Source organism: Bactrocera dorsalis, unplaced genomic scaffold (genome assembly GCF_023373825.1).
Source record: "Bactrocera dorsalis isolate Fly_Bdor unplaced genomic scaffold, ASM2337382v1 BdCtg161, whole genome shotgun sequence".
NCBI lineage: Eukaryota > Metazoa > Arthropoda > Insecta > Diptera > Tephritidae > Bactrocera > Bactrocera dorsalis.
In genome coordinates this window covers 591-19,314 of record NW_026038212.1, presented here as the reverse complement: position 1 = coordinate 19,314, position 18,724 = coordinate 591, and the positions used below count along the sequence as shown (strand labels likewise).

General features: G+C 35.6%; 4 protein-coding genes across 4 annotated transcripts in view; 3 read left to right on the top strand and 1 right to left on the bottom strand.

Annotated features, from left to right (window-relative positions):
• Positions 1-5,076, top strand: part of LOC105222483 (uncharacterized) — a 30,361-nt gene extending 25,285 nt beyond the window's left edge. Inside the window, exons 2-4 of the mRNA XM_049461916.1 lie at positions 2,229-2,480; positions 2,538-2,691; positions 4,386-5,076. Coding sequence (XP_049317873.1) covers positions 2,238-2,480; positions 2,538-2,691; positions 4,386-4,486 — 498 coding nt within the window. The 5' untranslated portion in view covers positions 2,229-2,237 and the 3' untranslated portion in view covers positions 4,487-5,076. The remainder of the gene's footprint in view (positions 1-2,228; positions 2,481-2,537; positions 2,692-4,385) is intronic.
• Positions 5,073-6,963, bottom strand: LOC105222482 (mesencephalic astrocyte-derived neurotrophic factor homolog). The gene is made up of 5 exons (XM_011199829.4): positions 6,823-6,963; positions 6,487-6,609; positions 6,260-6,384; positions 6,060-6,201; positions 5,073-5,445 (listed from the first exon to the last, which is right to left on the bottom strand). Exons 2-5 carry the CDS (start codon positions 6,566-6,568, stop codon positions 5,279-5,281), a joined length of 516 nt encoding a protein of 171 aa, XP_011198131.1. The 5' UTR covers positions 6,569-6,609; positions 6,823-6,963; the 3' UTR covers positions 5,073-5,278.
• A 627-nt stretch (positions 6,964-7,590) lies between these two features.
• LOC105222481 (uncharacterized) lies at positions 7,591-15,822 on the top strand. Its single transcript, XM_049461913.1, has 23 exons — positions 7,591-7,783; positions 7,844-8,181; positions 8,242-8,562; positions 8,630-8,835; positions 8,904-9,112; positions 9,170-9,259; positions 9,325-9,483; positions 9,541-9,995; positions 10,095-10,473; positions 10,540-10,926; positions 11,008-11,509; positions 11,736-12,121; positions 12,187-12,520; positions 12,595-12,757; positions 12,827-13,016; positions 13,071-13,250; positions 13,344-13,608; positions 13,816-14,018; positions 14,085-14,617; positions 14,684-14,761; positions 14,834-15,329; positions 15,386-15,517; positions 15,573-15,822. The coding sequence occupies exons 1-23, from the start codon at positions 7,688-7,690 to the stop codon at positions 15,681-15,683; spliced, it is 6,213 nt and encodes a 2,070-aa protein (XP_049317870.1). The 5' UTR covers positions 7,591-7,687; the 3' UTR covers positions 15,684-15,822.
• Positions 15,823-16,108: 286 nt separating this feature from the next.
• On the top strand, positions 16,109-17,625 carry LOC105222480 (JNK1/MAPK8-associated membrane protein). Its single transcript, XM_049461914.1, has 5 exons — positions 16,109-16,520; positions 16,584-16,796; positions 16,874-17,040; positions 17,103-17,237; positions 17,296-17,625. Exons 1-5 carry the CDS (start codon positions 16,297-16,299, stop codon positions 17,448-17,450), a joined length of 894 nt encoding a protein of 297 aa, XP_049317871.1. The 5' UTR covers positions 16,109-16,296; the 3' UTR covers positions 17,451-17,625.
• Positions 17,626-18,724: the final 1,099 nt, after the last annotated feature.

Genomic DNA, 18,724 nt, shown 5'->3' with positions numbered 1-18,724 from the left:
ATCTACATACAGTTCATCTGAAACTGTAATATATTTCTAACTATCTGGCAATTTGTGGGTTCTATTCCAAAATAACTGCGCTGACTTGGCAGTCAAAAATGAAGTAAGCCAATTTTTGATAAGCCGTTCTGATGTGAACCGTATATAGATGAGAGTGTTCTGCAACGACCGGAAAAAATGGTGATCAGAAGTAGCAAGGTCTGGGCGATAAGGCTTGTGAGACGAAACCTCCCAGTCGCTGTTTTCCAAACAATTTTTAACTGGCCTTACAACAAGGGAAATTAATGCCTCGTGTTTAGAAATTGGAAATTTTATTATTTTTGAATCGGAAAATCTTTCAAAGTCTCTCCGCTTTAATTCAATACCCTGCTTTTGAATGTATCCGCTTGCTTTTAAGCATTTTAAACTTGCTGCTTGAGTAACTCCAAACAGTGATATACTTTTTGGCCGTCAAGGATGTTTTTTTTTTCATGGATAGTATTTTTTACGTGGCGGATCCCGAAACCAGCGCTTAGGATTTTGCTCGAAAATTCTACGAAAAGATGCGGCGACTAACAGAAGGTTTCAAGATCGGAGCAGACTTTTGTAGAACCCCAGAGTTGATCTATTTGCTGATGTCTAGAGCATACCAAAATTATGGAGGGAACACTTCTCTAGCCTGCTGCATGGCAGTGAAGGCATAAATTCAGGAAATAGCAAATCCGATTCCCCAATCGATGACGATGGAGCAAACGTTTCATTGCCCGGCCATGAAGAAGTTCGAATAGCAATTACCCGTCTGAAGAAGAACTTTAACGGCGGGAGCCGATGGATTGTCGGTCGAGCTATTCAAATAGGTCGCCGAAGAACTGATAAGAAGCATACATCAGCTTCTTTGTAGAATACGGTCGGACGAAAACTTGCCCTACGATTGTAACTTAAGTGTGCTCTGTCCAATCCACAAAAAGGGATACCCCACAATCTGCAACAACCGTGGAATAAGTCTACTCAGCATTGCATATAAGGCTCTATGGAGCGTGAAAGATTAAAGCTCACCGTCAGCAAACTGATTGGGCCTTATCAGTATGGCTTTAGACCTGGAAAATCAAAAACTGACCAGATACCATGCGCCAAATTTTGAAAAGTATCCATGAAAAGAGGTTCGACACACAACACATCTTCGTCGCTTTCAAAGCCGCTTTTACCAGCACGAAAATTACTTCCTTCAGGATCGGGAAGGACCTCCCCGAGCCGTTTCAGACAAGGCGGCTCCTCATTGTGCGACTTCTTCAATCTATTGCTTCTATAAGAGCGTACAGCTGCTGGCGTACGCCGATGATATTGATACCATTGACCTGAAGAACCCGCCGTCAGTTCTGCTCTCTCCAGACAGCATAAAGAAGCGAAGCAAAATATCTCCTGTGATCAAACAAAAAGTCATCGCATTGGCGACTTGGTTCTCATGTCACTGTTGACAGTCATAACTTTGAAGCCTTAGCTGATTTCGTCTATCTTGGAGCCAGCATTAACATCAACAACAGTATCAACTTTGAAATCCAACGCAGAATCGCTCTTGCCAAGAGATGTTACTTTGGACCGATCAGGCAATTCCAAAAGTGAAAGTCCTCTTTTGCCGAACAAAGACCAAACTCTACAAATCGCTCATAATTCTCGTCCTATGCGGTACGGAGACATGGACAATAACATCGTCTGATGAGTCAGCCTTAGGATTGTTCAAGAGAAAGGTTTTAAGGAAGATGTATGGTTCTTTGCGCATTGACAACAGCGAATCCCGCAGTCGAATCAAGATACAGCAGCTGTGCTGGCTAGGTCGTGTTTTCCGGATGAAGAGAACACTACATCTTTGAAGGTTTTCGATTCAGTACCTGCCGGTGGAAGCGCCGGAGGAAGATCTCCACTCCAAAAGCCAAATATCTGTCAATCTGTCAGATATACTATTGAAATTCAGGGAAAATGTATCTTTGATAATAATAGACCCTGAGTCAAAAATGGGTTGAACTGGATCAATATTTCCCTCATATACCTCATATGAAGATTTTCGAACTTCCAGTTGACTTCATATTACATGCATCGACGAAACTAGTCGAATATAAATTTTTGCCAACACCTTTGTATAAATATTTTGGTTACACTCGAACTTCGTGCCTCCTTACTTGTTTCTATACTAAACAAATTTTTGCTCATTTTCCCATTTCCCCCATTTAATTGCATTCTTCTTCTTATTACAGCTTGCAAATATGTCTAAGCCACTGACGAACACTTGCTGCTTCTGCCAATCTCTACGAAATGGCTCCATTATATCGGGTCTTCTGGCAATCACACTGTCCATCATAACGATCGTCATTAGTTTGACATTACGCATAGATTTCAACACCATAGACTTCGATTGGCTGCCAAAGAATACCGTTAAGATTATTTTAATTATAAATCTATGTATGACAATACTGATATCATTGCTCATGATTATTGGCGTAGTGAAGGTGAGTGACGGGCGTACAACAGTTTTTACAAAATATTCATAATCGTCGTTTTTCCAGCGTAATCACTATTTGATGATGCCATGGGTTGTTTTGGGCATTATGATAGCGATTGGTTTACTCATATCGGTGATATATACTGCCGTGAAGTTCTTCATTGACGGTTACATGCTGACTGGCATACTGTGGCTGGTCGTCGGTCTACTCACAACAGGTAAGCGACACATAGAATGCAGATAATGTCACAGAAAGTTAGGTTAATTGGATCGTACGAGATCAAATCGCTAATCGGTATAGAACGACTAGACAGTTTATCAGATCGTAACCGAGTGCACCTTATCTGGGTGCCTGGTCACAAAGGTATAGCCGGAAATGAACTGGCTGATGAGCTCACGCGCTCCACAGCATACACCAATATGGTAGAAACCCGAACCTTTCATTGCGATTGGTGCCCCTAGCATAAAGGAGCTGATCCGCAAGTATGAAGGAGTGGGCCCTTGGATCCACCTAGCTCCTAGCATTATATTAGAATTTATCAATATACTGGGGCTAAGTGAGTTGTTGTGACTTAGGAGAAGGCATGATAGACCTTAGGTTGCGGTGCAATCCTCACTTGTTTATCTAATCTAGGTAAATTGGTTGAAATAGAGTTTCTGGCTGCAAACTTTCTTTTTATCCCGAGCCAAGTTCCTGAAGACTCTTAAATGTAATACCTTTTGTTAAAAGGTCAGGGGTATTAGCGTTCAGTCTAATTCCTTCTCCGGTTTTTGATGATAGACCAATAATTCTCCTGTCCTCTACTCGGAACGTTCAGCAGGTATTTTGAAAGATAAACAAGCTGCAAATTCCGACCGCTTAAAAACTGCGGAGTTACCATAACCGTGGTACTTGGTATAAGGATGTGTGTTTACTTGAGGCAAGGTCCATAAATTAACTCAAAGTGCCGTCTGATTATTCTTCTTTATTGGCGTAGACAACGCTTACGCGGTTATGGCCGAGTTTACAGCAGCAGCCTTTTCGCTGTTTGGTGCCAATTGGAAGTTCCAAGTGTAGCCAAGTCCTTCTCCGCCTGATCTTTCCAACGGAGGGGAGGTCTTCCTCTTCTTCTGCTTCCACCGGCGGATATCGCGTCGAACACTTTCTGAACTGGCGTGTTTATAGCCATTCGAACGACATGACCTAGGTAATCGACAGTGGTATTCACGTTGCCGATGCGCAAAGGACCTTAAATCTTTCGCAGAACCTTTCTCTCGAAAACTCGTAACGCCAACTCATCAGATGTTGTCATGACAGAACGAAGGCCGTCTGATCTCATTCAGAGAAACAAATTTCAAATTCGTTTCGCCTAAAAGCATGCTATCGATTTCGAATTTCCCCCATACAGTCGAGTCTTAAATTTAAGTACGAAATTTTTTTCAGAGACCCTGTAATATACTTACATATATCAGCTTTACGAGCCGTCAATCACTCCATCTGTCTGTATATAAGTTAACTAGTCCTTCGGCTTTTAAGATATCGTTCTTTTTCCTCCAAGAAGTAGCTCAATTGTCGAAACCGCCGATATCGAAAAAGTCTCTTCGTGTTTCTAATCAAGCTTCAACTTATTTTTAAATTAAAAATCAAGTTCTTGTATGGAAATTTTTTTCTTTTCACGAGACATCTTCAAGAAATTCGGCAGGAATTACTTTCCAAGGCAACTGTAGAACTAGCATCGATCTAAGCACTATAACATAAGCTATCAGGCATAAAAACAAGTTCCGGTTTGAAAACATTGCGTTATGTGAATGGCATTATAACGTCGGTGCAACCGAAATTAGCGTATATTTTCATTTTTATTGAGAATTAATTATTAAAATTTATTATACGAATTTCCGCAAATTTAAATTTTTAATTTTCTCTCTTTAACAGCGATTCTCTCCTACTGCTGGTGCGTTGTTTACAGTGAATACGTGGTTTTGCTGCAGGAGAACGAAAGGGGACGCTACAACAAACAACTATACCGCCGTTAAGCGAGCAACGAAAACGATTAAACGAAATTAAAATATTGTAAGGAAAAATAAAAGGTGTGAAGCAACTTGTTTTTACTTTTCCAAACTGTGCAAATTAAATATTCATACCATGAGCGTATGTATGTATGCGACAGCATTTGAAAAATCAGGCAAATAATAGTATGCACAGCACTTCAAGTGGCAGAAATTATATACTCTTCATCATTTATTTACCAAACTAATTATAATTTATTTATAAATTTAATTTTAATTTTATTAAAGAATAAAATTTTATTAAAAAATAATATTTTATTATAATTCATCGCATATTTTTCACCATCTATCTACCAACCAACTCACCGTACTTGCCTACACTGTGTATTGTTCTTCACACTCTTTGCTCATCGTATGAATTTACTGGAATTAGTGCAAATTTTTTTTAATTAACAAAAATTTCAAAATATAAAAATGCTCTGTATGTATATGTTAATATTTATATGTACGCATTAATATGAAATATGTATACATTAAGCAACAAAATGTTTACTGTTTGTGTGATTGTTGTATCGAATAAAGAAAAATAACAATTTTTAACAAAACATGTGTCTTAAGTTGGTTTCTGTGTTTTATTTCATATACTGTCTACAGATATATTTTTCTTTTCACATTATCAACCCTTATAAAGCAAAAATCATAGATTTTTGTACTAAATTCTTCTAAAAAAATTGAAAAGCATTCAAATAATGACAAATGTTCATGTGAGTAGAATTAAGTATTCGTATATAAATTAAATTGGTAATCAGACATTGTTTTTTATAACTCATTGTGCGCATATTTCGGTTTCAGCTCTTCTATTCTCTTGATAAAGTCAGTTTTTTCAATGCAACCTTCGCAGCTTTCATCCCAATCGTTGAGGATTTTCTTCAGGTCACGAACCTTCAATTTTTTCAGGTCAACATTGTTCAAGTCAATTTGTTTTTCTGCAAGAAAAATGAAAAATAAGTAATTTGAAATAATTTTAAAATGTGTAAGATTTATTTTTTAGATAATTTTGCAATAATCGCGTAAAGATTTATTCATCAACAACTATTGTCGTTTTTTTTGAGTCTTGTTTTATTAAAAAGCTGTTGAAAGTGATTTAAAAGGCAAGAAATAACGTTACGCTCGGTTGCACCAAAACTGTAATACCCTTTCCAAATACAAAAGATTCCATACATGAACTTGTATTACATGCTATATATGCTAATAGTGGTTCGATCAGAATATTTTCTTCGAAGATTATACCGTTATAATGAGAAGTAATTCGTGGTAAATCACGTAGCAAATGCGGAGCGCACAAACAACAATGGGATTATATGCTAATTAAAGCAGAGACGATCGTTTCTATTATCAAAACAGTATTTAAATCACCATAGCGATAAGAGTTGTTGTTGTAGTGGTATACAAAGACTTACACTTATTTAACTTACAACATTTTCTTATATTTTTACACACGAAATATTTGTGCTAAACATAAGAATCTTATAATCCTTAAATGCCCAAATTTTATAAGCATTTTTTGTTGTACATATTGACATCATTGATTATAACTTACCATAACGTAAATCACAGATCTGAGCATCCTTCTTCTTAAGTTTCTCGCAGATCTTATCGGCAGGCATAGACCAGCTCAATGGCTTGCTGAGTTCATTCAAAATACCAGTCGCTGATTCTTCCAGACCGCCCAGATAGTAACACTATAAGAATAAGCATAAAATGTAGACGCCCACAAAATTATAAATTCGTTTTACTTACAAATCTGTGCTCCTTATTCTTTTGCTTTTTGCAGAAACTTTTAAATTCTGCTTCAATTTTTTTATGATCCTTCTTTATGTCATCATTCAATGTATCAGCAAAACGTTTGACTGTCTTCACACAAACTAAAAATATTATTTTAAAACATATGTACAAACAGAAAAATATTTTAATTGGCCTAGATAGAATATGGCCAATTGGCACACCACCCCCGCAAAAGAACTTACCTTCACATTCGTCTTCCTTCAATGCTATGCTGCTGTGAATTAGTACAAAGGCAAAAGCCATTACCAGTAAAAGGGAACGCATATTGGCTCACTACTTTATAGAATCTTTAGTTTACGAAAATTCTGCAAAGATAACAAATGCAATGTGTTTGAACAACTGTAGGGCAACAGATAGTTTCCAAATTCCACAAGTTTATTCGCTACGTAAGCGTTTCTATTCTAGAAAAGTGCGTGACACTTTTTTTTTTACTTTTTGGTTGTTTTAATTTTTCGCTTATCAGTACGGAAGAATAAAAATATCTCAGGTTAAATGAATTATATGTAAAATCTACTTACAATTAATTCACTTAGTAATTTCCACTTTATTCTTTAAGTTGTAATTTTATTAAAAAAGCGAAAAGTTTTGTTTGGAAATCTTATTTCTATGCTCATAAATGCTTAACCGGTGAAATTAAAGTAATGAGAATATTTTTTGACACTCACTTGTCGCTTTGTCATTGGCTGAGGCTTGCTCATATGAGATTTTGTGATGACGTAGATTTATGAAACATGGCAATACCCAAATGCTCAGCTGTTACAAGCCAGAGTTGTTAGAAAGGTTTATCTTATTAAACACCAGAATAATTACAAGAAAAAAAATGTATAACCGATTAGAAATTTAACATATTATATACATATATTCTCTGTCCGCTATTTCTGAAATATTAGAACTTGGATCCCGATACGCATAGAAGATGACATTTTCAGACATTTTTGAAGGATAAAAGGCGAATTATTGTAAAATTTTATAAAAACTTCAAAACGAAGCAGTAGTTATGAAATCTGATCATAACAATTTCATAAATTCATAATAATCTACGAAACTTTTTTAATTTTATATTTTATTCTGCATTCATCTGAGAAAAATAACAAATATTAAACAAATAAACGAACAGTTAAAAAAAATATTCCCCAAAACCGCGTAACTTGCAATGCATGTTAGGGAATTGTGCTTATGTAACGTATCGAAATGGTATTCAACGCAAGTTATGGAGCTCCTCCTTAATTCCCAATAAAGATTGTTTCCAATAGACAGTAGATGTCGCCTTCAATTATGTAAATATCTATTCACAATAGAAAAAGTTCAAAAGCAAAGGAACGCGCGTCAAATTTTAAAACAGCTTATTTTTTCCATAACTATATTTATTTATAAATATCCAAAATGTGGTCTATTTTTGAGCAATCACAAATTGAGGATGAAACCATTTCCAATGCGTTTTCATCTCGTGGTCTGTTTAAGATACAAAGTACCGAAGAGGTGAAAAAACACAAATATCTATGTCGCAAACTTATATTTTGCTAATACTTTCGTTATTAGGTAAAAGAGTACCCAGAAGTAATTGCCTCATTGCAAAATAAAAAGGTCGTCATCTCCGTGGACAGAAGCTTAATACTGCTCGAAGACGAATTGGTTGCCAAATGTAGCTTTCTTTGTTTCGATGCTCACATTGATGCAGTAGCAATATCCAAAACGGGCTATTTAATTGTGGTCGGTTTGCAGAATGGCGAGATACATGGAATATTTGCGAAAGGCTTGCTGCTATTTAATTTAACTGTTACCTCAGAAGACATACATTTAACGGGACGCACTTTCGTGGGAATACAACAACTCAACGGAAAGTTTTACATAAGTTGTGCTAATGGAAGTGTTTATCAGTAAATTCATATTTGTCTTTTGAAAAGAATAGTATAACTACACTATACTACATTTTATAGGCTCAGTGAGATCGACGAATCCCCATTAGAAGCAAACCCAAATATTACTTTGTCAGAAAATGACACCATTACTTTTAATCAGAGCATGTTCGAAGCAGTGACTATAACAAGGATCATTAGCCATGAGCCTGGCTTAAAAAATTTGGAGACAATGCTATTGGTAGCGCAGAGCAGTTTCGACACAGCTGTTGAACAACCTTTACTTTATATAGCAGGCACACAAAAGGAAGTTTTCTGCAGACACAATGGTAATATGTTCAAAATTAGTTTGCCTGAAAGCTTTAGAGGTGTGAAACGTTTATTCAATTTAGATAAATATATGTGAGTATTTGTAACATGTAGCTATGTATTTGAAAAAAAAATATTTATATGTTTGTCTTCTTTTCAGATTACTTTTAACGAACTCGGGTCATTTAATAGAGTTCTGTGCCATTACAAAAATGTTATGCTTTCCTAAAATGCAAAATGATAACGAACTGCTTATAGATGAACTTGTCATTATGGAATGCAATGATGATAGCATTGAATTGCTCGTGCTGGTCAAGTCGACAGAGGGAACAAATGAACGCTGTATTAAGTTTTTGGAGTATCCATGTAAATAAAAATAACAAATATTTTATGATTTTTACAAAATATTTAATGATTTTATTAAATTATTATAGCTTTTAAATGCAACAATGAGCTGGAAGTACCAGAACACGCATGGCTTGTGCAACAGCCGAAATCTTCCGCTAATTTATACTATCTCAGTGGTAAAGAGATAAATGCAGATAATATACCAAAAGAGATTGAAATGGTTTTGGTGTCAGAAACACACCCTAGTGAACGGTTTAGAAAACTACTATCAAAGGGGCTTTTAGATGAAGCTGAGGTGATGAAAAAATCATATTAACAATTAACAAAATATAAATTGTATATAATTTTGCAGAGTTTCGGCAAGCAATTTGAACTGTGCCTTCAACCGCTTTATGAGGCAAAAGCAAAACGTATACTGCTGACGATTACGTCCTTCGGCGATGTAAGTAGTCAAACTTGTACTATTGGTTTGAGATCCTTTCAATTTACTTTTTATCTTCATTATAGAATAATCCTGAATTGCTAGAACAAAATTTCAAAGATCTGCTGAACGTGCTAAAAAATATTGAAAACAAAGAATTTTTTAAAAACAATCGCATGATTAATATGCCTTCGCGTCGAACTTTGGAGCGTTATTTGTTGGAAATTCTGAAACATTTGGACGAAGTAAGTAAACCCGGTGCAGAAATATATTTTTGTTATTAAATTATTTCTCATCTGTAGAATGATGAAAGGGATTGGTTAGAAATACACGAGCAGTTGCGACGTTTGGAAACGCTCACAATTCTGGATCCCTATGAGGTCAATTCGGAATGGTCGAAATTCGTATATGAAGCAAAACTCGCTAAAATGATCATAGCATTATTTAAAACCGATATGCCAGCGGCATGTTTGATTTATAAGCGACATGCCAGCGCTATGAAATTTTTAAAGGAATCGGAACTACGACAACTACTCAGTCTTATACCGAATCACACAGAACCGTTTCACGTGTTGCAATGGCTGCGCCAATTTGTGCCTACCGTCAGCAATACACATCCGAAATTGACACCATACATTGCCGAATGGTGTATACAAAAGACACGTACATTACAATATGCGGACCATTGGCCAGAGATTGGTTTGGAATTTGCCAGCAAAGTGGCGAAGATATTCGAAGAAATTGAATTCATGCACTGGTAGGCAACTAAGCTGAATTATAAACATTTGATTTGCAACAGTTGTATCAATAATTTCTTAATCCTTCCCTTCCCCACTAACTCTACTCTCGCTCCTAGCGACGTGCGACGGCAACACGAACACAATATTGTTAAATTTCGCGACTTGGTGAATGCATTGGAGGATTTGTCGGTGTTGAAGAAGCGCTATAATTTAATGTTTACGCTGGATAATTATTTAAAAGACTCTGTGGATGAAGCAGCACTATTTATACTGCAACGCGTGCATTTGGATGATTTGAAAAGTCTGGTTAATGATTTTCTCTATCCCATATTTCAAGAGAAAGGTAAAACTCCAGTGGAGGCCATACGTCAGTATATCACGCTGTTGGTGGCCAATCGTAACTCGCTAAGCAGCTGGCTTGAGCGGTCGGTGGCCTGCATTGAACTACTACATAACGAGGATGATAGAATGGAGTGCGCTTTACTTGTATTAAAAGTGTGTAAGAGTAGTTTTGGAGAAAAAAACCACTTTATATAATTTATACTTTTTTTTATCACTTAGAGCGCGCCCGTGCCATGGCCGGAGGTTGTAAATCCTCTTATAAAATTTCGCTATTCTACACACCCAATTGCTACTAAAATAAATATTGAATATGAATTTCAAGTTATAAAAATTATGAAAGTAAAATACGGCTGGCCTGCGGACAGTGATATAGAGTCAAATATGGAGCTTTTTGTGCAGCGTGTAATTAAGATGGAATTCCCCGAAATGTTGGATGACATACGTGTACTTACGCAGGCGTCTCCGGAGAATGCCACATTTGCCAATTTCATGTGTTGTTATCAATTAGTGCGCAAAAAGAGACTTGATCGCGCCTACGAATTTTTCAAATCACTAAGTGTTGAAAAACACAGCAAAGCCTGCCTGGAAGTCATTGATATTTTAGCGGTTAGTGTGATAACATGTTGTGTATCTGCGAAACTTTATTCATATTTCATTTTGTTTTTTTTTTTCGGCTTTCAACTATAGAGCATGCTTGAGAACCCCACTGCGCCCATAGATGATGAGGACGCAGAGAAGAAAAAGGATTTAATTGAATTCTTCCAATTGATTGTGCCACATGCCGATTGTCGCAGCTTTGAGAAGCGTCTGCGCGCCGTACAACAGCGTTTTGTACTCTGCCACAAGTTTCGTCTGCAAGTTGGCGCGATCAGTGAATTGGTGCCACTAACACAACGTTTGCAGCTTCTCGATCGCGGCATTGAGTGTATAATGGATCGGAGCCAGGCGACGGTAAATGTGCCGCGTTTCATTGTTAGTGAAGTGGGAGATTTATGTGCAGCCCTACAATTGGAAAGAGTTTACGGTGTCTTGCATATAAGTCGGCGTATACACTGTCTGCCGCTCACTAGCGCCTTAGCTTATGCCATACTTCAGCTCGTGGACTGTACGCCGCAGAATAAGGACGATTTCATTGGTTTAGCCTTGGAGTTGCTAACACAGCAAATCTTGGCATTGCGTAATTGTAAAGGTGAGTGAGGAAAGTTCGTCCGTTTTACACCTTAGGGTATTTCCCTGGCTTTGATTCGTGCAAGTTGCAAGATTATAAAATGTTCGGTTGCACCCGAACTTAGCCCTTCCTTACTTGTCTTTAATAATTTTTATTCATTTTTTTTTTAATTGTTATTGATTTTGTTTTTAATAATTTATATTAAAAATTTTGTTAATGATTTTGTTTTTTGATATTTTTAATGAAGCCGCTACCACGACCAACTCTCTAGAAAAAGACACCGATGTTCTCACATTTCCAATAGTCTATGAATTACTCGTCCAAGCCTCACTGCAAGAGCACTACAAGCTATCTGAATTGTCAGAATTGTTAAAGTACGTGCAACTAGCCGCCATTAGCTATCCCGTTGACGCCTTAACCAATTTCTACGTGGACAAAGAGAAAGAGGTCAACGAGAATATTTGCAAAGCATTGGACGCTACCGAAATTACACTAGCTGATGCGACACTCAACTTCTCATCAGCGCAAATAAACGGTTCATTCGATGCCAAAACGGCAGCGCCACCAAAAAGCCGTTACTCTGTATCGGTTTTCGATGAAATCGAAGTACAACCTTGGCAACCACATAAAAAAGTAGGTAATAATAAATACATTCACAAAACATATTAAATTGAATACTTTCAAATAAACTGCGACAGATTGACAACATTGAGCAAACCTCGATAATGAAATTTGTGGCACGTAGCATCTTACTGCTCTTAGCCGAAACTGTGCCCACTAACAGTTTGCTAGCGCAATTACGCACAATGCTTAGCGATGACATTGAAAAGGATGAGGCAATGGATGATTTCTTCTCGTCGCTCGAGCAATTGATCAAAGCGAAAATGCACGATGTTTGGTATATAATAGTGCAATTCATTTTGGAATATCAAAAGCGGCACAAATGCAACATAATCGGCAAAGATTTCGTCTCCTTGCATTTGTCGCGAGTTTTTCGAAATATCATGTTGAATAAGGACGTCAATTTTATAGGTGACATGCGCCTAGCTGTTTGTTTGTGTGTGCTTGCGTTTACTAAATTTTATTATTTTTTATTTGCATTTCAGATCTTTTCGTCATGCTCATCGCGGATGAGAATAAAGAATCTTTACTCAATATGCTGAGCAAAGATTTGAAAACCGACCAGCAGCGTTTAAATCTGCTCACACTTTCGGAAATGTACCATGTGCACCTCGAAGGTCACAATCAAGTAGAGTCAATACGTATTAAGTAAAGTGAAAACTATCGTCATAATTTGTAGAATTGAAAATAAGCTAACCTTACTTTTATTCGTTGCAGGCGTTTAAAGCAATACTACTACATGGAATTTATCAAACAAGACCCCAGCATAAAAGGTCAATTCAACCTCGAAACCGATAATATACAACATTTGTTGAAATTGTTTTACAATAAGAAGTTGGATGTGAGGTGGTTGGAACGTATAAGTCGTGATTTCAATTTAGATTATCAGGAATTGCTTATAACGCAGGTGAGCCATGCGCATTTTCGAAAATGGACATTTTCAAATAAAAAATTATTTTAGGTATTAAGCATTTTGTCTGGCCAGGAGTTTAAATATGACGTAAAGATTGATGCTTTCGGTGAGGAGGAGCTGATTGTCTTAAGTACTGTTAACGACATACGCAATTTATGTCAATCATATTTGCATGCGATAAAAAATACCGATTTAATAACGACGAAGTTGTTGCAATTCATAAATGAGGTGAATTACATAATTATATGTTCATTAACGGTTCAACACATTACTATTTGAAAATTGTATTTGTTTTTCTTCTTTTTTCATCCAATGCTACAGATCAACATTTATTTTTACGAGTTGTATTTGTATGTTATTGAAATACTGTCATTTTTGGATAAAATGCCCAAAGAAATGGAAATTTGGAAGCAAATGTTACAATTTCTCAAGCATAAAATGGTGAAGCGGCGCCGCAATCGACCTGGTCCATACGAGACCGACATGTGGCTGCAGTCACAAAGTGAAATGGGTGTTATGCCGAAAATTGCACGTTTTCGCTTGCCATTCAAGCCGATCATTGAGCAACCACTTAAAGATATCTTGGGTGAGTGTGATTTGTTAAAGTCTTGAAGCTGTTGCAAATTATTCTTTAATATTCAATGTTTTTTTATTATATTTTTTTAAATACATTTTTTTATTTTATCAAATTTAAAAAAAAAAAAATTATTTTCTTTTCTTTCTTGATTTTTTTCCCTTTTTATTTCGTTTTTATTTAATTTTTTTTTATATTATATTTTTTTTATTTTTCCAGACAACGAATTAAGTGTAGAAAATTGTGAAAGCTGGTTTCCGCTCATGCAAATGCACACAATGCTCAAAGGATCAAGTGATGTGGCCAAAATTCGCGATTACTTCTGCATGTCGGCGGTGAAAAACTCGATTGGCGAGTATAAAGCTAAAAATGAGTCCGAAATATGGCATTTGCAGCCTACAAATAATGCATTTCTGCAATCGGTAAGTTTGAAAATTCACTGATCGAATGCTAAATCTAATTACCACACGATTTCTATAAATTTCTAGATACTGCGCCTCGTTAAGCATGTCACCAATCCATCCAAAACATTTATGATACTCTATTTTGTTGCGAACTATGCACCAGATGGCGCGGATCAAGTAGAAGCTTCATATGAATGCTACAAATATGCGATGGAGCATAGCGAATTTATAACCAATGAAAATTATCAAGATCGACTGATGAAAATCAAGCGAAAATATCCCATACTTAAGACACAGCATTTACTTTATATTTACGGTCTTACCGAAGAGAAACTACTGCGTCTAGTTGAGAATCCAACAGAACTTATTTATAATCTTTATCATCATGAGCTGATATTGAAAACGAGCAAGTTGGATATTAATCAAGTGGCGAAGGAGATAGCAGAATTGCATAATTTAGATTTGGCGGCGATGCAGTTACAATTGCTGCAGAAGTGGTTATCTTTCACAGGACGCTCGAGTACTGAAAATGTATTGGAAGAAACATTGTTCGAAGAACAGGGTACAGACGATGTTAGCGATGCGAATGGGGGCAATGCAGCGGAAAATGTGATAAGGTTGTGATGGTATTGTATAGAATTGTTGGCAGTCGAAATTTTTAACATTTCTATTTGATAATGCAGATCAAATTACATACTCAACAGTTGGCCGCAGAAGGAGGCCGTTGACTTCTTTGTAGCGCACATTTTCCCGGATGATGGGTGGGTTGTAATGCATTCACATAACAAAAAAAAAACTATAATAGCACAAGCATTATTTTGAAACAATTTCAGCGGTGTAAGCACCAGCAAACAGTTACAAATGTACGAATGTTTCTCGAAATTAAACGATGGCAGTGAATCCTTCAAAAACGTACTTAGCCAGAAGCAATATATTACCATTAAGTGTGTGCATGAGTTAAGACAGTTGGGTTATAATTTAAGTTTGGAAAAGTTTACAAATTGCAATAAAGTCGATCTATTAAAAACGATTTGGAAGCAAAATGCGCAAAATCCGCACACACTCGAAATATTAGCAAACATTTGTTTGGGCTTTGATATATCACACTCGAAAATTTGGAACGGCATATTGAAGCGTATGGCCATGTTCAACATGGTGCGTGAATTGAATGCTTTATTGGATATATTGTCGTGTGAAAATAAAATCCTAGACATAGAGGGCTTAATAGTTGCATGGGAATGCGTGTTGTGGCAACCATTCAAAACTGCCAACCAAACGCGTTCAATTGCACAGGAGGAAGTATTGCAAAAGGCTCTCTTCCGCTTGCAGGTGAGCTAAAGTTTATATCAACTTAATATAACTTCATACTTTATAAACTTTTTCAGGGTTGTCCAATTGTACACAAGTTGAATTTGGTTGAATTTGCAGAGCTATGCATTTGCTTGGATCGTGCTCATATGGCAGCGGTGGCATTGGCATTGTGTCGGGATGAGGCGAAACGTGAACATATCAAAAAGGTAATAAGTTGCAAAAGTATTTGTTAAAGATCCTTGTAATTTTTTATTTTCTTAGTTGATATTACCGAGAAGAAATGAACAAATGCGAAAAGATATTTTAGAATTAGAAGATGCGGGACTGATGTCGGTCATTTTAAACTTTGCGCTAAGAGAGCTGGAACTTTAGATTTAATAATTATGTACATATGAAAAGTTGTATTAATATACAATAATGAAATAAGGATTGTAATTGTAAATTCATTAATAATTTTTTTAAACCGCTTGAAATGAAGGAAAAATATAAAAATTACACTCAGTATTTGAAACAGTGTTTGTTCAAATTAAAGGTACCATTAGCTTTACGCGCACTCTAATTTGTAGGCGCACCTAAACTTTAAACTTTTTTAACAAAAAGCCTTTCTGTTTACTATTTTAATTCTAAGTTTACGTTATTTAATACATAATTTAATTTTTAAAATCTCTAAATTTTTTCTTTTAAATTAAATTAATTTTTGGAAGTGCGACATCTATTGGATATTAAAAGAAACGTTTGGCCAGCTGCAAAAAATATTATTTTCATAGCTAATCAATTGTGAATGAAAGAAAGTATGGACGTATCAGCTGTTTAAAAATGGTAAACAAGAATTGGCAAAAGTTTGTTTTTCTGTAATTTAAATAACCAATAACACAAAATCAAGTTTCAATGTATTATAATATATTAAATAAAATTATCAAATAACAGCAACTAATTTTTCCAATGTGAACTACACATTTTAAGAGTGTTAAACTAAACTAGAATCATGGATCGTTGTCCTGGTCAATATTGCGGACGCACTTTGTTTGACAATGGTAGCTGGTCCGATTGCGGGGCATGTGAACGTGGCTATCGCGTAAATGAATCATTCGTTTGCTCACCCTGTCGTGATGAATTGAACACTTACTCTTGGTTGTATTTAGGATTTATGGCAATGTTGCCATTAATGTTACATTGCTTCTTCATTGATTTAAATGCGAAGGATCGCAAGTAAATACTATGCCATATTTTATAATTGTAATTACTATTTATATTTGTACATTATTTCAATAGATTTTCACGTAAGCAATTAATACTTACGGCCTGTGCCTTCATAGAGGTAACACTTTCGGCAATATTATCCATATTACTTATGGAACCAATGTGGGAATTCAGATTGCATTCTTGTGGTGTTCGTAAATTCACTGATTGGTATACGTTGTTCTACAATCCATCTCCCAACTACGAAACTCGTTTGCATTGCACTCAAGAAGCTGTATATCCACTGTAAGTATTACTTACTTCAAAGTCATATTTATGTACATATGTAATTTTGAAGGTTTTTAATTTTTTTTCCAATATAGTCAAACTATTGTTCTCGTATTCTACTTCCTGTGCTTAGCAACAATGTTCTTAATACGTCCAATTGTTAGCTCCATTACTGATGTACGTGGAAAGGCTCCCATTTACGCGGCACTTTACTTCCTCCCGCTTTTGACATCTATTCATGCACTTGCTTGCGGCCTTATATGTGAATACTTATACATTTATATCAAACAAGTGTGTTTTCTCTACTAACATGCTTTTTTTTAGATTGGTTCTTTCCATATTTAAGCATTGGGATTGCTATGATAACAAACGCCATACATTATTCAGTCAAATTGGATCAGACGTTTAAATCGCTAATACGTTCTTCATTGCTAGAGGTTAAAAATTTCGTAATTATTTGTAAGTAAAAAGTAGTACATATATATGGATGCCAGGACGATAATAAAATGTTTTTTAGCTGTACATTGGCTTTTGTTAGCCTACGGTATAATTGCGCTCGGCCACCATTATGCCTTTTTATGTCTTATCCCATTTCCATCGATTTTCTATATTTTAACTGTACGTTTTACGGACCCAGCCGAGTTTCGTGAAGTGGAATCTCGACAAACCTAGTATATTTCTAATAATACTTAATTTGTATGTTTGTAAAATATTTGTCTTAATTTATAATTAATGTTTTTTGTAATATGTGTATATGTCAGCATTTTTTATATCTTATAATTATATTCACAACATTGGAAATAAAATACTGATACATAATGTAATAAAAATTAATTATTAAGCTAAACTGTGATTCTTATTGGAGCCTTGTTGGCAAATAAGCTCACTACAGTCGGAGTAATTGGAGTTGACACGGTTTTTCAACCGGTTCAGGGACATCAACTCAACAACAATCCTCAAAATTGCTTACAGAACATTGTCGGCCGCTATTCAAACAAAACATAGCATTAATAATATTTTACCGTAAAAATAGTTTCGGCAATTTATGAATATCACATTTCACCACACTTTCTGCGGATATATTTTTTTAACATTTGGCAACGCCAATTTAGTTGGACGTCTATTTTTCGTAGTTTCCCTTGCATGCTGCAGTGATTTGGTGTGGTGTAAATATAGAACATTGCGATTATATGGTCATTTTGGCCAAGATATTCCAGACGAATATCATTCCGGTAATATATTTTGCAAGTTTACTAGGAATTGTGTAATTTACGTTTAAACAAAAGCATAAGCATTAATTCTATAATATTAAATATATTGCTTATCGTTGTCGGGAGACGGAAAAATTCACACATTCGGTTGCATGAATGTCTAGGGTGTGCTCCTTCTTGTTTTGATCGAAAAATGATTTAATATATTTGAAAAGCTCGCGACAAAATGAGACAAATAGTGCGCTGAACTGCAAACGAATTAATGAAATATACGAAGAAGTACAAAATCGTGTACACACAAAACTTGTGACTGCAAAGTAGAAATGAAGGAAAATGACAATCAGTAATCAAATGGATGCAATGTTCACTAATAAATGTTTAATAAATGGTGCCAATACTGCTTTTCGACAATATTCATAACTTTGTGCAAAAACCTTGTGGTTTAAAAAATCATAACCTTTATATTATACAAATTCTTTATAATGTATTTGCATACTTTCGCCTAATTTTGAAAAGTTTTAATTGCAGGATAAAATAACTAACAATTGTAAAAACATGTATAATCATTCTAATATTTTTGACTTTATATTACAATAATTATCAAGATTTTCATATTGTCATTTTATCCATTAAGATTTCTCCAAATTGCTTGCCAATTTCTTCAACTTTGCTTTCTGGTGTGTGGTTTTCCACCACACTAGTTTTTTGTTTCGTTCACACTAAGGCGGCATGCAA

Coding starts and splice junctions, on each gene's coding strand:
- LOC105222482 (XM_011199829.4), bottom strand. CDS start 6,568: ATGCGTTCCCTTTTACTGGTAATGGCTTTTGCCTTTGTACTAATTCAC. Junction 6,385..6,486: donor GAAGGAAGACGAATGTGAAG/GTAAGTTCTTTT, acceptor TAATATTTTTAG/TTTGTGTGAAGACAGTCAAA. Junction 5,446..6,059: donor GATCTGTGATTTACGTTATG/GTAAGTTATAAT, acceptor TTTTTCTTGCAG/AAAAACAAATTGACTTGAAC.
- LOC105222481 (XM_049461913.1), top strand. CDS start 7,688: ATGTGGTCTATTTTTGAGCAATCACAAATTGAGGATGAAACCATTTCC. Junction 10,474..10,539: donor GCGCTTTACTTGTATTAAAA/GTGTGTAAGAGT, acceptor TTTATCACTTAG/AGCGCGCCCGTGCCATGGCC. Junction 12,521..12,594: donor TAAGGACGTCAATTTTATAG/GTGACATGCGCC, acceptor TTTGCATTTCAG/ATCTTTTCGTCATGCTCATC.
- LOC105222480 (XM_049461914.1), top strand. CDS start 16,297: ATGGATCGTTGTCCTGGTCAATATTGCGGACGCACTTTGTTTGACAAT. Junction 17,041..17,102: donor ACTTGCTTGCGGCCTTATAT/GTGAATACTTAT, acceptor GCTTTTTTTTAG/ATTGGTTCTTTCCATATTTA. Junction 17,238..17,295: donor TAAAAATTTCGTAATTATTT/GTAAGTAAAAAG, acceptor AATGTTTTTTAG/CTGTACATTGGCTTTTGTTA.